Here is a 17,706-nt window from a genome sequence, read left to right on the forward strand (position 1 = left end):
TTTTAGGTCAATCACACAGGAAAAACCTTTGGTGGTTGGAAGTTGAAACAGTCATGAACATCTCTAGTGTTTATAAACCTGAAGCTTGTGCATAAAATAGTCACTCCTATGCATTCTTAAAATACAAGAGCAAATCACGGGTATAAAAATTACTAATATACTTTCATTTCATTGACCTAGTCTATGGTCCCTCCCTGCCTTATATGTCAAACTTAATCAAAACTTATTTTAGCCCTTTATTCCCTTTATGGCACATCAGCATTGAATATACCCATTCACTATAAAAAAGATGGTAACAAGCTGTAAGTAAATACATCCATGACACTAAAACAAAAATAGATGGGTGGATAGTATCGTATAAAGAGGGACCAAGAACCGTAGAATGATTATGATTATGCCTTAGGAATGCAAAGTGGTTGAATGGTCTCATCTATTTGTGATTTTCTTTTCTGTGAACCTTTAGATCTTTCTGGTAGCCACACATGACAACTAAGCTCTTGTTTCTTTTATATTTAAGTCAAATTCGTTTTGAACTATAACTAGTGATTAAAAAATATCAAACAAAGTTTCTAAGTAGATTCCATATTAAAATTACAGTACTACATGAAACTTTTTGAGCACTAGACAGAACATTGCTGTTCTGTGATTATCCTAGACAGAACATTCTTGAACACAAGACTGACGTGTCAGGTGGAACTTGGTCTGCTTTGTTTTCTATTATGATCTGCCACAGCCCCCACTTAGCTCCAAATGACTCAATTTTCAATGAACATATCATCATGTCAACAACGTTACTTCTGTGTCCTCTGCTAAACTTCATCATGCAAAGTAAATAGAAGCAGAAAGCAGTAATAATCTCTAGCTTTTTAACAGGTTTCTATGAATCATCAGATTAACCTGGCACCTTGTTTGGTTCTACAAAGAAAGAGTTTCTCTGTGGAAAGATATTTATACTGACCATGCAAACTGAACTCAATAAAAGTGTCTTCAGTTTTTCTTTCAAAAACCAAAGAATTAAACTTTTTCTAATTTGGAGAGAAAGTGAAGAAAAAATGGTTTGGCTTCCGGTTGCAAGTGCAACTTGATTGTCTTACGTAGTGATGAGAGGTTACTACCCAGTTGAGAAGTTGAGAAATGAGACCAATGGTTGTATAACTCATGTCAATGTTGGTGTACTTGAGGAAGATATGAGTTGAAGTTCCTGCCAGTTAGGATGATAGTTAATATAATATCAGAAAATTTGACTGTCTTATTCTTTGAAAAGGGTTGGTAGCTTCCTCCAACAAGCGTCCAAAATTTTCCATCAATTGTGTGTTTTTCCACCCTTTCCGGGAAAGTAGTTTATCTAATTATTGAATAAGTTAAAAGGGTTCTTCTTCACTTTGCTCTGATTAGCTCAACAGATTAATTTAATGGTCTGATTAACATTATAAAAATAGCCTCATGAACCATCCATCATTTGTTTGTCATATTGTCAGAATTGTTTATGTGCTGTTCAAAACCAATTGGGCAATTATTGGGTGGCAAAATTAGGTCATCATCATAATGGTTCCCGTGATTGTAGGTTGCCAACGAATCTGTTGTTTCCAGAATTGTGCCGTAGATTTTACTGGAACAGTTACCAGAAAGTACATATGAAGAACCAATTTTGACTCCGTCTACTGTGGGATTCTAGAGAGTTCTTTAGATGAACCCTAAAAACAAAGGCTCAGCACAGAAGGGCATGGAGAAACAAACAACCAAAACAATCTAATCTATTCTACTGTGTATTTGTTTTGACCTGTAATGTCACAATCTTACGTTAATTTCTTGTGTCTCATACTTACACCCATCAAATCTTCGGAAAATTATACAGCTAATAAAGCTACAAAATTTGTGTACTCTTATATGTGACGTGTCAACTTTATATATAAAGTATACTTGTAAAACAGCTTTTCTTATATATTTTGGCCTATTTTCACCAAAAATATCTCAAGGTACAATAATAATAAGATGAAAAATTATTATTTTGGTATTTTCATTGTCTTTTTCATACCTTATAATCAAGTTCCTTGTTTGACTTTTCTTTTTATGAAGTTTTTTTTTTTTAGTTTGTAGTTGTCTCTTAACATAGTCAGTCGTCAATAATATTTCAACCTTTGTACTATTAGTTGTAAAAGATCTCAATCCATATGTTAGTTTTTTTTACAATGATGGGCTGGACCTAAGGTTTAATTTAGGCTCTTGCTATTTACACTTTCTTTTATTCACAAAATACATTTATCTGTGAGAAATATTTCTTAACCACACTTTTTTTACATTATAAAACGTGCATTTTGAAATAAATTTTTGTTTTCTTAACATTTGTAAAAACACTTTTAGAGCATGAAAACCAACCATATTTGATAAAATAGTTTTTCCAAAAGTTAAATATTATTTTTTTTGTTGAAGAGGCATATCCTACCAAAATTTTATTATAATATTTGAAAATCAAAACTATTTTTAATTTAATTGGATACAAAAAAATTAGTATTTCTGGTATTAAAATCATTTTCACAAAAATTGAGGGAGTGAAAAGAACGTATAGTAAGGAAAAGAGCTGTGAGTGCAAAGGAAACAAGAGTTTTTCTTAAAAAAAAAAAAAAAAAAAGTAAAGGGGAGGAGAGTACAAATAACAGGAGCCCAATTTTAAGAATCTCTTTTTGGGTTTAGTAGCAGTTGACCCTTTACTCTAGTGGGTTTGAGAGAAATTTGAGTCACTCTTTTACGTTGAGTTGTGCTAGTTTGGATTAAAATAACTTTTTTTATTTAGTTAAAGTTATGATTAGGTAACTTTTTGTAAAATTCAACCCTTCTTCTGGTGAGGAGTTTCGTTATATAGTATTCATCCCCGTATCTAAGGATAGATCACTTTTGTGAAAAATATGTTTTCATGTGTAACAATTATATGTAACTCCTGTGTTGAATAGAACAACATTTTCAAAATTTATGGCATTTTTTCATGAATGCTTGAGTCTTTTTCTTATCATATATCTTGTTCATCATGTCGAATTATATGTTGTTGATTGTTTATTTTAAACATCTCAGACCAAATCATTTTGTATATTATTATCCGATAATATTTGATTTCTTGATTTTGAATGATTTTGGACTTGATATTTATAAAATAATTTTAAATTATTTTTAGATAAAATAACATATAAGACAATAAAGTGGCTAGTAATAATAAAACCATTATTTGAAAGAGAATATTTAATTTATAAAATGTTCATAAGTATAAGCTTGTTCGAAAAAACTAATTAAAAAAAAACATTACATCATTGTTATCCATAATTCAAATGTAATACGGCATCCTAAGCCTTGTAATATACGAGTTATATTAATAATAAGTTATTATATAATAAAATATTATTTATAAGTATATTAAAAATGTTTTATAATATCATGACAGTACATCTAATTATATTATTCGAACAAACTAACAAACTCGATGGAAACATAGAAAGACAAAATGATGGGAATAGCTAATATCAATTTTGTTTTTCAACAATTGTTTTTTTATATCAAAGTTTAGGCATCATTACAATTCATAACTACTACTCTTTCAATGAGACAAATGTCACAGGACAAGTCTTAAAAAATTAGGTAAAAAGTTTTAAAACGTGTTGCTCACTTTATTCTTTTCTCACAAAGAAACTAATAAACTTTAATATAGTCCTTGGTCCTTAGTATGTCTCGTTTTAGGTACTTTTTTAAGATTAGGTAATGTGTTTTTTTAAGATTAGGTCAGATGATTTGAACCATTAACAATAAGGTGTTAAACCCTAATACACATCTTGAAAGAGTTTTAATAGGGAAAAGGGAAAATAGAACAAATAACATTTACAATATAACAATTAAATTAAATTAAACTAGATGTCTAAACAATTAAAATTTACAAAATTGTTAAGAATTAAAGAAAAACATAATTAGGACTGTAATCACAAGATAAAAATTTATGAAAATCATAAAATAAAAAAACATAGTATCTGTGTGGGTAGCTAACAAGGTTTTCCTTTGGTGGAAGGCGAAGGAACATCGAAAACCCCAAAGCAGTACCTTTTCTGAACCCTACTCTGCTTCTTCGATTCATCGGGTAAGCTTCATTATTCTTTAATTCTCACTTCACTTCTCTGTAATGCCATCTTTCCCCTCTCCGTTTTCCCCTCAGTTCTCTCTTTCGCGTGCCGTTCCTCCTTTTAGAGATCGAAACCCTAGACTATTTTTCGTCTCTGGGATTTCATAATTCGGACCCAAAACTCCTTCCTTGGATATCAATATTGGAAATGAAAGCGCCAAATACCTTTTTTGGTGCACAAAATAGAAGTTTTCGTGGGGTTTTCAACGTTTTGTGTGTTGGGGTTTTGTTTTTCTTCTTTTACAATCGGGACGACATCATTCGCAACCCGATTCTTAGGCAATCCTCCTATTTTGTTGGCCACAAGTTGCCTCAAAATGCGATTTTTAGAGATGGGTCTTCTGTGATTCACCGTCGAATGGTTGAAATCGGTGCCAATACTTCAAGTGTTGCCGGTGAGGATGATTTAGGTGCGAGTAATTCTGGATTTTGTTCTGGGTTTGTCCACCATGATGGTTATGCCAGTCCCTGTGAATTCTTAAAGGTGAATCCACAGTGCTCTTCTGATGGGTATCTTGATTACTTGAAATTTTTCTATTGTACATGTCAGGGTTTTAGAGTTTTTGGTTATCTAGGGTTGGTTGTATGGCTTGCTGCTTTGTTTTATCTCTTGGGGAACACTGCTGCAGACTACTTTTGCCCTTCACTTGAGAGTTTGTCAAGGCTCTTGAAATTGCCACCAACCGTAGCTGGGGTTGTGTTGCTTCCACTTGGGAATGGAGCACCTGATGTGTTTGCTAGTATAGCTTCTTTTGTGGGTGCTGAAAGTGGTGAGGTTGGTCTTAACAGTGTGTTGGGTGGTGCTCTTTTTGTTACCACTGTTGTTGTTGGAACTGTGTCGCTATGCGTTGCGGAGAAGGAGGTTGGAATTGATCGAAGATGCTTTATAAGGGATGTGAGTTTCTTTCTCCTGACTCTGTTTTCGCTGCTTTTGATTCTGGTTGCTGGTAAGGTGGGTGTTATGGCGGCCATTGCTTTTGTATCCATTTATTTTGTGTATGCGTTCATTGTTGCTGCGAATGAGATATTGAGGAAGCATGCACAGAGATTGAAATTAGATGTTGTGACACCATTGCTTCCTGTCCAGGGAAGTGTGTTCTCTCTGGGCGTGGAAGATGATATTCCGATGTATAGCTCTTTGCTTGAAGACACTGAAAGCGATCCTCCCCGCCTCCCTCCATCGTTGCCCCAGTGGATGTGGTCTTCAAATGTGGCAATATATTCAAATCAAAGCAGCAAAATCAACTTTTTGGATGATGAAAGGCCTCCCTGGGGATGGAGTGATGGGTCTGGGGAGAACACCAGAGCGTCCTTCTCAGTTTCAAAACTTTTTCTGCTGATGGAGATTCCACTTGCTATTCCCAGGCGATTCACAATTCCAATGGTCAATGAAGAAGTATGGTCAAAACCTTATGCTGTCATCAGTGCTTCATTGTCTCCCATTCTCCTTGGCCTTTTGTTTAACACCAGAGACAATGTGAGTAATCATGGTGTTATTCTTTCTTATTGTGTTGGTGTTGCTCTTGGATGCACATTTGGTGTTCTGGCCTATAAATACACAGTCTCTGATCATCCACCACGCCAGTTTTTGCTTGCTTGGGTACTTGGAGGATTCATCATGAGCATAGTGTGGTTCTACATAATAGCAAACGAGCTTGTGGCTCTATTGGTAGCATTTGGTGTAATTTTCGGAATTAACCCATCCATCTTGGGGTTAACTGTATTAGCATGGGGAAATTCAATGGGAGATTTGATGTCAAATATTGCATTGGCATTGGATGGAGAAGATGGAGTTCAGATTGCTTTATCTGGATGCTATGCAGGTCCTATGTTCAACACACTTATTGGTTTGGGAATCTCGCTGCTGCTTGGTGCCTGGTCTAAGAAACCCTCTTTGTACGTGCTTCCTGAAGATAGCAGCTTATTTTACACCATGGGATTTCTGATCGCAGGACTGCTATATGCACTTGTTTTGCTACCTACCAAGAACATGCATCCTAACAGAACGTTAGGAATGGGTCTCATCACCCTTTATGTGGTATTTCTTTCTTTCAGGATATGCACTGCAATGGGATTTATGACAGCTGCTGGTTTAAGTTGATTTTATCGCAATGGATCTAAATTAGCATGTTTTCTATATCTCTCTGGGCTGGTCCTGTGCTATGATTATGGTGACAGCTGATAAAAGAAATCAAAGAAAGAAAATATTGGTCTCTATATAGCAAGGATAAATCACTGCACCAGCTGAAAATGCCATTATTGTATATCCAAATTACACGTCGATGGAACTGACAATACTTTAAATTTGTTGGAAATTGAATACCTAGGCTGAGTGCAATTGAATGATGACCACTTTCCTTTTAGGGCACTTGGTATTTCAGTAGTCTAACACTGTTTGTGAATGAATTCATCTTTGTTTCTTGCATATATATATACATTTTATAGGTCCATATCTGCGAATGATATCAATATATCATAATTTCTACGATTTTGTTGTGTTATAAAATATAAATACTAAATAGGATATCTCTATTATATATACAATATATGCATAATCATTTAATTGGATGAAAATAAAATTATGTACAGAGTTTGGGTAAAGAATAATGCAATCTTTATGCTCTTGATTTTTTTATCAATTTGAGGATCAACTCCAATGTAATTATTACATCAACCTATGAACATCTTCTAGAGTTATTTTTTTCCTCCCAACATAGGTTTGCCTTAAATAAAGTGATTAATACGTAATTTAGAATTCTTCTTAGCTCTTACTCTTTTCACGGAATTTATTAACCCTTATATAATCCTTTATGTCATCATAAATAAATAAAATTTGTTATAAACTCGTTCACTTTTTCCTAGACTGTTCATTTATTTTTGTTTTATTCTTTTCTATTGTGTGCCTGATGCATCTGTTTAGTATCATGCAGTATATTTTAGTAAACTTGGCAACTACCATGGATGGCAAAAAAAATTCAGTGAATGACCCTTCCATAAAGAAATATTATTTGTGTTTTTTGTTGTTTTTTTGTTGTGTTACCTAGGTTTAGAACTTGATTACCTTTTACTCCATTTGTGGAAAGAAGCAAATTTTAAAAAAGAAGAAGAAAGAAATATAATAAAAAATAAAAAGTAAAATGTAGACCCTCAACATTGTTATGAGTTATTATGAGTGCAAACATGTGTTGGCCCTTCATAAGAAGGTGATGGTGCTTTCTGTACAGTCATCTTAAATACCCAAAAAAATATCTCAGAAGAGATTTAATGCAACCTTGGGTGGTTTTTATCTTTCTATCAGGTTAGCACATGCTTTAATTTTTTTTTTTGAAAAATGATAACCCTAAATCTCCAAGTGGGGTATATTTATTCTGTATTTTTATTTGATATTAATTTATTTCTTAGACAATAACACTTTAGTTTAATTAGTATAACGTTTTTTATTAAATTGGTATAATTGTTGATTAAATTTATGTCTAAGTAAATATATCAATTATAATACATTTAAATATTATATAATTATTGAAAGATCTTTTGAAATTCTCATACTCGTAATTAGTCTTGTGATAACATGAATAATCAATTATTAATATATTTATGATTATAGACTAAACTTGATTGGTTAAATAAGTTGAAATAATTTGTTAAATAATTTAAATTTTTCGTTAAAGTTCTCAACTGAGTCATTGTATTAATTGTATCACATGGATGCAGTGTGTGAAATTACTAAAGCGTGGTGTAACGTTGCATAAATATGATGGAGACAAATTTAAAATTCCAATATTCCAATTGTCGGGGAAAATTATATTTGAAATTTCAATTGTCAGCGAAAATTATGATATGTTCATCGTAACAATATTTTACATGAGATGTAATATCAAATAAAATAGTAACAAAAGAATATTTGAGCAGAAAAAAATTACAATTAGTAAAAATGTCATGTAATTTATGTGGGTTGACCAGGAAAATATAACCTATTTATTCTTAATATGTAAAACCGTAAACATGGTTTGAAACTTTTCTAATAAGTGAGTGGATATAAGTTCATTATAACATAATCAATTAAATATGCATTTCTAACAATTTTCTTTAATGATCTTAAACAACAAAGAAAATAAAATATGAAAGGACTTATAGATATCAATTATTTGGAATATTTGAAACCATGGGAATAAGATTGTGTTTAAACAAGGAAAAATGAATCTAGAAGAAATATTTACTTCGACACAATTAAATGTTTGGGCATGTATGAAATACAAAGTCTCACATGTCCATTTCTCTTATAATGACTGAAATTTATGTCCTACTGAGTGGATCAAATCAATAACGTAAAATCATCTAATCAAAATATGACGTTGAGAAAACATGTGTTATAACCCACTCAGACCGCTCAATCTAGAGGTTTCATTGGTTTTATGCAAAAAATTTCATAGGGGAAGTATTCAAAGGTGCAGTGATTTACTAGACACACAATACCTTGCTGTTTAATTTTGAGTAATAGGATCAGGGAACAAGATGTTACACACATGTTTATTTGCTGGTAAGGAAGCTCTCAAATAGCTTATAAATAAATTTGAATCTAACATTGGACTAATAGGAATAAATTCAGTAATTGTCAATGGTTACCAACTTGAACAAACACTTATAAGTGAAAATTCTTAAGGTTGTAATTTTGAATATATAAAGATCTCTATTTGCTTTTAATCTTCTTACTATAAACATTTGTCAAGTTGTTTTAATTTATCGAAGAACTTCAATATAAAATTATGATATGTAAAAGGTTTGACACATCCCTAAAGTGTCTCTATATATATTTATATTATTTGCTGTTAAGAAAAAAAATGGAGACAAATGATAAAACTGGTATAATGTTTTGGTTAAATTCATACCATTGTTTTTGGTAAAGTTCACTTGAATTATGTTGGTGTGTGCAACTCTTTTTAATACATGTCTATGCGCACTTAATTTTTTGTTCCAACTACTATAAATTAAATGTTCTAGTTCTTTTTTAATTATTTCTTTTGAAGGAACTTTTTTGGTCTACTTTAGTAACAAGTTCCATTAAGACTATTTTAATGATTCTTTTTTTAAATTAACTCAATCAACCATACATGTGGTTTTATAAAATTTTAAATATTAGCTCTTTTTTAATTTCCCTCTTTTCGAAGTTCGTGAAATTATTTGTGTTTTAATTTATTTGTCCACAGCAGTTGACTAATTTTTATTTTATTTGCATTTTCTTATTAATACTTTAGTTAAAATATTTGCACATGCATTGCTCGTGTCCTTCAACCGTGTATTATATTATAATCTTTCTTAATAATTACCAATCTTGATATTTTATTTTATTTCTTATAATAAGATCTTGATATTTTAAAAGACATGTAATAAAAATCTGCATGATCCTATATAACATCTTTTAATATCTTCAAAGAAAATTCATGGTGTTAAAAGAAGTGAATCAGACCAATTATAAAACGCCAAATGGTCCACTTGCAGATGACAGTGCATTATTACATTATAGTATAAAACTAATAAAAATAAAACCTAACAAAAAACTAATAAAAGAAATTAATAAATGTTGAAATTTCTAAACTAAGGTAAGACTTTGTAGTCTATTAAAATTTTAAGGGATTCCGAAAGTTACTTTTTATCAAACAGTACTATGATATTTGATCAACATTTAAATGATATAATTAAATTAATATTTCTTCTAAGAAGATTATGTCTTTAAAAGACCTGATTGACACTACAAGTTCATAACAACACCAGAAAAATTCAGTTTAAATAAACTGAATTCGATGTGTACCTTTTGTTTTTGCTTCTCAAAAATTTAATTTTAGCGATATGAATTTGAGATTGACAACGATTTTATTTTGTTATTTTGATGAAAGTATTACGAAGTTATTATTCTAATATTTAAGAAATAATTACTTTCAAATAAAATTATATTAAATATAAACTTTTACATTTTAACTGTACAAATATTCAAAATATATCGATGATTTGTTATTACATAAAAATTTATTAAAAAATAAATAAAAGAATACGAAAGAAATCACAACAAATTTATAATAAAATTTGATATCTTTCATAATTATTAGAATAAAAAGGAATAATTTTGAAAGTTATACCGACAAAATATTAAATTAGTTTTCAAAATTGTTCAAAATGTAATATTATTAGAATTTACTAATTAAATTTTAATTAAATTCGTGATATAAAATATTATATTTTTAAAGTTAATAAAAATAAAATAGTGATACCGTAATAATAACGTTGATTAATCAACTTTCTACTCACTTAACTTTAATAAATAATATACGTGATAATGTTAGATTAATATAAACTTAACTAACATTAATAAATTTAATTTAGTATTAGTCATTAGTAGATTCATTTATTCTAATAATAATTTGTATCGATAGGTCAAGGATGATATACTTTGATCACAATGTCAACATTAGTCGACACATTATTTGCATTGACAAAAGTTCTTATAAGTTATAATGTATTAGACAAAAAAAGAACAAGGATAATTAGTTTGGTAGAAAAACCCTTAAAAGAAAGTAAACTTACAAATTATAGGTCTATAAAGGTCAAAGTCCATATAGGTATCATAAATAGTATGGTTCATGAGGTAAGTTTATAAATTTATTTATTATTATATTTCTATATACAACATATTAGTAACTTGAGCACTAAGTTTATACATTTATTTATTACTATATTTTTATATGCAACATATTACTAACTTGAGCACCACAATATCTTTGTAGACTCTTTGGCCAAAAGATATTCACTGTCACACCGGAATAAGACATAACAACAATGAGACAGTAAGAACACATTAGCTCGAGGTATGAAGAAGTAAATGAACATATATAACTACAAGGACACATTAAGCCAGTAAGAACAACACTAATTTTAACTTTTTTTAATAAGTAAAAATGTTTATATTTGTTGTAGAATAGTGTCAACATTAACTAAAATAAATATGAAAAATTATTATTATTATTATTATTATTATTGACTTAAGTGACACAAATATTATATTTATATTTATTTAGTTAATGAGTGAACTCATAAATATTTTTTATTTTTTATTTATTTAAGATGGAGTTAATTAACTAATTTATATGTAATGTATATGTGTGTCTTTTGTAAGAACTATTTTTTTTTCTATAAATTTTTCTAAATCTCGTATCTTTTATCTACTTTTTTTATCAACATTTCTTCAGAAGTAACATAAGTGGTAATTTTTGTTATAAGGTTTATGCAGTCCAAATCAACGCACATGCTTGTTAGTCTTTAGAGTTAATCTTGAACACGTGAATTGACTTTAACATACTTTAAAGTGGTGAAAAGTTTTTGCTTTCAAAATACTAAAAATTAAAAGAGTGGAAAATTTTGGAATTAGATCTCCCCTAACAAGTGTTACGGAAGTTACATAATGTTTATAATAAGGTAACAAAATTTGTGGAGAATTTTCGCATTCATTTGCTTCCATCAATGAATTCTGTTGGGTTTCGTTTAAGAAAAGGCTAATAATATATATTTGATCTAAGTTTAAAATGACACTATGCAAAAAAGAAAAGTACATTGAGAGATTCTATTGCATTTTGGATTTTGTGGCAAAACTGCAGGAGTCAGGTGTATTTAAGGCTTTGAAAATGTAGAAAGAAAAATATCTTTCTGGGTAGTACTATACTAAAATTTTGTATTGTTTCTTCCATTTTGAGAAAATAATGTAGTGAAAAAAACCATATAGAATATACGTGGGAAAAAGAAAAAGAAAAACTAAAAAGGCCCTAAAATGTAATGTTATGAGACCGGTAATGTCCACGCAATGAATTGGCATCTACTTCCTTATTCCAAATCATATTTTTTTTATTATTTTTCATTATCTTTTATAATTTTAAATATATTCTAAAACCCATAAATCCTTTACAATGTTATAACTCTATAAACGTTTTCAAAATATTTTACATATTTACGACATAAATATATTAAAATTCAAAATACAAAACCTTAATTGTAAAAAATTAAAACTTCAAATTTCAGAACGAGTTTTACGTTAAAATATTATTGCAAAATCAAATCAATATGGTATCCATTAAATTTTTTGTAGCATATTAAACAAAATTTTATTTTATAAAATACAAAGAAATTAACAAAATATCATAATAAGGGACAACGTTCTTGTCAACTACTACCAAATTGCTACGCAAATCCAATCTATAATATCTTTGTAATATCATATATATATATATATATATATATATATATATATATAGATGGAGATGGAGCCCTACCCATAATTTATGTGTGGAATCTTTTGGGGGTAAAAAACAAAAGAGCATTGTTTTACATGGACTATTACTAGCAAAAAATCTAAATGAACAAAGCTTGAAGGGCCATGCGTCCTTCAATTATTAGGTACCTTCTCGGGTGGGGTCCACTGTGACCCATACCCTTAATTTTCCAATTATTATTACTTCATGAACGACTCTTCACCTTCCCCTGTTTTTAGTTTAAATACGTACCGTAGTGATCTATCTTCATCAACGGAAACCCAACCAATAAAACCGAACCCATACCCATGAGACACCACAACCTTATTAAACAAACACTGCTCCAATTCTAAAGGAACACGACACACTCTCACTCCTCATGGCTTCTTCTCACACCTCTCCCCTCTCTCTTCTATCGTTCCTCTTTCTTATACTTCTGTCTGTTCTTGTTTCTGTCTCATCCTCATCGGACGCTCCACGAACCTACATAGTCCACGTGGCGCAATCGCAGAAGCCCACGCTTTTCTCCACACACCACCACTGGTACACTTCCATCCTCCGCTCCCTCCCTACCTCCCCCCAACCAGCCACCCTCCTTTACACCTACTCCGCCGCCGCCGCCGGCTTCTCCGTCCGCCTCACGCCGTCGCAGCTCTCTCACCTCCGCAGCCACCCCGCCGTCCTCGCCGTCGAGCCCGACCAGGTCCGCCACCCCCACACCACCCACACCCCGCGGTTCCTCGGCCTCGCCGACTCCTTCGGCCTCTGGCCCAACTCCGACTACGCGGATGACGTCATCATCGGCATCCTCGACACCGGAATATGGCCGGAGTTGAAGAGCTTCAACGACGACAACCTCTCTCCTGTTCCCTCCACATGGAAAGGATCTTGCGAAGCCTCACGCGACTTCCCCGCTTCCTCCTGCAATAAAAAAATCATCGGCGCCAAAGCCTTCTACAAAGGCTACGAAGCCTACCTCGACGGACCAATCGATGAATCCGAGGAATCGAAGTCTCCGCGAGACACCGAAGGCCACGGCTCGCACACCTCTTCCACAGCCGCAGGCGCCGTCGTTTCCAACGCCAGTTTGTTTCATTACGCTCAAGGCGAAGCCAGAGGAATGGCCACAAAAGCGAGAATCGCGGCTTACAAGATCTGCTGGCAATACGGTTGCTTTGATTCCGATATCCTTGCCGCCATGGACGAGGCTGTCGCCGACGGAGTTCACGTGATTTCGCTCTCCGTCGGTGCGTCGGGTTACTCGCCGCAGTATTTCCGTGATTCGATCGCTCTGGGAGCTTTCGGCGCTGCTCGTCACAATGTTCTGGTTTCGTGTTCCGCTGGGAACTCAGGGCCTGGTCCCTCCACTGCCGTGAACATCGCACCATGGATTTTAACCGTTGGAGCTTCCACAATCGATCGAGATTTTCCTGCTACTGTTGTTCTCGGAGATGGGAGGGTTTTCCGTGGGGTGTCTTTGTATTACGGTGAAAGTTTGCCTGATTTTAAGCTTCCATTAATATATGCTAGAGATGCTGGGAACAGGTACTGTTACATGGGGTCTCTGCAACCTTCTAAAGTTCAGGGGAAGATTGTTGTTTGCGACAGGGGTGGGAATGCTAGGGTTGAGAAGGGGAGTGCAGTGAAGCTTGCCGGTGGGTTGGGAATGATTTTGACTAACCCTCCGGAGAATGGTGAAGAGCTTCTTGCTGATGCACATCTTTTGGCAGCTACCATGGTGGGTCAAATTGCAGGGGATGCGATCAAGGAGTATATAAGGTCGAGTCAGTACCCAACTGCGACTATTGAGTTTAAAGGAACTGTGATTGGGGGTTCTCCTTCTGCTCCTCAAGTTGCTTCATTTTCTAGCCGTGGACCCAACCGTCTCACGCCGGAGATTCTCAAACCTGATGTCATTGCTCCCGGTGTTAACATTTTGGCAGGGTGGACTGGGAAAGTGGGGCCTACGGATCTGGACATTGATCCTAGGAGGGTCGAGTTTAACATTATTTCGGGGACTTCTATGTCGTGTCCTCATGTCAGTGGCATTGCTGCATTGCTTAGGAAAGCCTATCCAGAGTGGTCACCTGCGGCTGTTAAGTCTGCTTTGATCACAACTGCTTATACTGTGGATAATTCTGGAGAGAATATTAAGGATCTTGGAACTGGTAAGGACTCAAATCCGTTTGTCCATGGGGCTGGTCATGTTGATCCCAATAGGGCTCTTAACCCTGGGTTGGTTTATGATTCTGATATCGATGACTATTTGGCGTTTTTGTGCTCTATTGGGTATGATGCATATCAGATTGCGGTTTTCACTAGAGACCCTGCAGCAAACGTTTGTGAAGAGAAAGAGGGTAGGTTTGCTAGTCCCGGTGATTTGAATTACCCTTCTTTCGCTGTGCAGTTGGGTGAGGGAAACAATTTGGTCAAGTATAAAAGGGTTGTTACTAATGTGGGAAGTGTAGTTGATGCTGTCTACACTGTGAAAGTGAATGCTCCACCTGGTATTGCTGTTACAGTGTCCCCCACCACACTTGTGTTCAGTGCTGAAAACAAGACACAGGCTTTTGAGGTTGCTTTTAGTAGAATCACGTCCCAGGTTTCTGCCACTTTTGGGTCAATTGAATGGAGTGATGGAAGTCACGTTGTGAGGAGTCCAATTGCTGTTACATGGAGATTGAATGGTGATTCCTCATCATCCTTTTGAATGGCTATGGAGACACATCATTCCCACCCAGGTTAAGGATTTAGATTTAGTATCGTTCTATTTTTTTTTTTCTCCTTTTTTAGTGTACAAGCTGCAAATAACAACTTTGAAGTGGTCGGTGAAGGGATTCCAATAATTTATGGTGATGAAGTAATAACTGGGAATGAGATGTGATTTGTAAGATGGTTGGTTCAGTTCAGAATGTTGCAAGTGCAGAAGGAGATATATATGGCAGCACTGCAACTCTGGCTTTGCTGAAAAACCTAGGACAACATTTGAATTTTTCGTGCCTTTTCTTAAGGAGTCATCATGGACTCTGATTATCATCCATTTCAATTGCTCTGTGGTGTTGCTGTGGAAACACATCATTCACAGGTTGTGGATTTATTAGAAGTCCCAGGTTATTGTAATTTTGTGTAAGCTTGTTGTAAAAACTACAAAACACTTTTAGAGTATGCTGTTTCCTGCAAGTGTAGTGGGGACAACATTGAAGTAGATGATGAATGGCTTCGAATAAACCATGGGGCTAAATTATAATCTTTGTCAGGAATTGTGATTTGGATGATTGTTGTGCTTCTGCATATTTATCTGGTTACGTATCAGTATGTAATTAGTTATATGTATCATCCTTGAAAACTCAACATGCATATTCTTAATGACGAGGAAAAAGTTTCTTTGTAACCATTTGAGTATCATTTGATAATTTTTATGAGTAAATTTGTCTTAACTTTGTATTTCTAACAAGAAGAATGAGAAAATGAAAAAAATAGAAATCAGAAAGATGTCAAATATTTATCTGTCACAAAGTTATTTTTCTTCTAACAAATAAGAGAGAATGAAAGATACTGTCAAAAGAGTTAAAAAGAAATTTTGTGGTGGATGCAGATTATATATGAATATGGTGTTGTGTGTTTTACAAATTGTTTAGTAATCAGTGATAAAAGGAGGGCCTGATAAGTTCACAAGTTATGCTAAAACTGGTGAAAGAGAGGATAAAAAGAACAGAGCGCAAATGTGGAGAAATCTTCTTAACATGAGAAGTAAAAATACATGGAAACAAAGCAGTCAATTTAGTTTCATTCAAATTAAATATGAATATGGTAGAGTTAAATTAAATGTAAAACAAACTTTTATAACCCGTCATAAAAACTTCAAATAGAGTGAAAGTGTAAAATTGATTCCTTCGACCATATGTTTATAATTTTAACTTTAACGATTCTAGCAATTAAAATGAAAAGTCATGTGTTACAAACTAGTCAAAATTTCGGTGAAAATCTTAATTTTACTAAAGTGACTTGGTGAATATAATTTTTATTGTTTATAAAAAAATCAACTTTTTCTTTTCTTTTTATCTTTTAGCCTGTGTTGGTATTTGAAGATAGTTTCGAGGGATTGAATTTGAGTGATTCCAAGAAAATTGAAGTGTAAATGAGATTGTTTAGATTAAGAAAAAAGTGAAAGGGAAATGAAAAAAGTAAAGTTTACGAGAATAGATAGTGTTTTGATAGGTTTAATAAATTTAAAAAATATTAAATTGATAAAATTAAATGATTGATTATCATTTTATCAAGTAATTAGAATAAAATATAATAATCTATAACTATATATAAAGGGGATCTCCTCTTTTGTGTCCATATTTCATAATTTCAACTTTACCCTTTACAAATGTAATTATTTGTTTAATTTTTTAAAATTAATGGTTACTTTTACAAATTTTAATAAAACTATTTACTTATGTCCTTCTTCTTTTTTCCTATTCATCAACCTTTCTCCATACATTTAACTTTATTTTTGATAAATATAATATTATTTTTTTTATTAACTTAATAACATTACAATACCATCAACTACTAATATAATATCATGCATATTAAAAAAAATGCGTATACACATGCGCTATCGCGCCTGTGTATACGCTAGTAATAATAATAATTATTATTATTATTATCATCGATAGGTGAAAGAAAACACATTCTCTAAACACATGTGTGTTTACTTTTTATGATAATAAAAAATAATAAAATTGTTATTATTATTATTAAACTTATAAAATTAAATATAAATAGTTTTTATAATTTTATATATTGATGACTTAATATAATAAATTAATTATAACTCTTTTTTATATTATTAAAAATTCAAGTTCATCCAATCCATTCTAAAAGACTTAAAATAAATCTTAAAAACTGAAAAAAAGAATTCTCAACATGGAGGACTCGTGTTTTTGGATGTGGTGGAGTTTGTGACTCATAATTTTGGTGATGTCGCATACAATCATGTTTATAAACATGCAGGGTTTGAGGAGGTATGCACTCGTTTATGTAACCAATGAATTATTTATAACTCTTTTTTGACACACGAACTACGTACATATGAAGTTTGAATCTGCTATATCAAAATAATATTGTATTCGTGTTCGACACGTATCGAACATTGACACACATACATATTCGTATGATATATGTATATGTAAAGTGTCTAATTTTAAAGATATTTTTTTGTCTTTGATATAATTTTGACATGACTCCAACACAACATTAATGAAAAAT

At 32.5% G+C, this 17,706-nt stretch overlaps 2 protein-coding genes across 2 annotated transcripts; both read left to right on the top strand.

The window, feature by feature from the left end:
• The first annotated feature begins 3,994 nt into the window (after window positions 1–3,994).
• Window positions 3,995–6,606, top strand: CCX4 (cation calcium exchanger 4). Its single transcript, XM_028051654.2, has one exon. It carries the CDS (start codon window positions 4,305–4,307, stop codon window positions 6,255–6,257), a length of 1,953 nt encoding a protein of 650 aa, XP_027907455.1. The 5' UTR covers window positions 3,995–4,304; the 3' UTR covers window positions 6,258–6,606.
• Window positions 6,607–12,713: 6,107 nt separating this feature from the next.
• On the top strand, window positions 12,714–15,838 carry LOC114165754 (Subtilase family protein). The gene has a single exon (XM_028050325.2). It carries the CDS (start codon window positions 12,827–12,829, stop codon window positions 15,155–15,157), a length of 2,331 nt encoding a protein of 776 aa, XP_027906126.2. The 5' UTR covers window positions 12,714–12,826; the 3' UTR covers window positions 15,158–15,838.
• Window positions 15,839–17,706: the final 1,868 nt, after the last annotated feature.

This window comes from Vigna unguiculata, chromosome 10, assembly GCF_037176805.1.
Source record: "Vigna unguiculata cultivar grain cowpea cultivar isolate G323 ecotype 2 chromosome 10, ASM3717680v1, whole genome shotgun sequence".
NCBI lineage: Eukaryota > Viridiplantae > Streptophyta > Magnoliopsida > Fabales > Fabaceae > Vigna > Vigna unguiculata.

What these genes read in the sequence shown, in the direction of transcription:
- CCX4 (XM_028051654.2), top strand. Translation starts at nt 4,305, where the DNA reads ATGAAAGCGCCAAATACCTTTTTTGGTGCACAAAATAGAAGTTTTCGT.
- LOC114165754 (XM_028050325.2), top strand. Translation starts at nt 12,827, where the DNA reads ATGGCTTCTTCTCACACCTCTCCCCTCTCTCTTCTATCGTTCCTCTTT.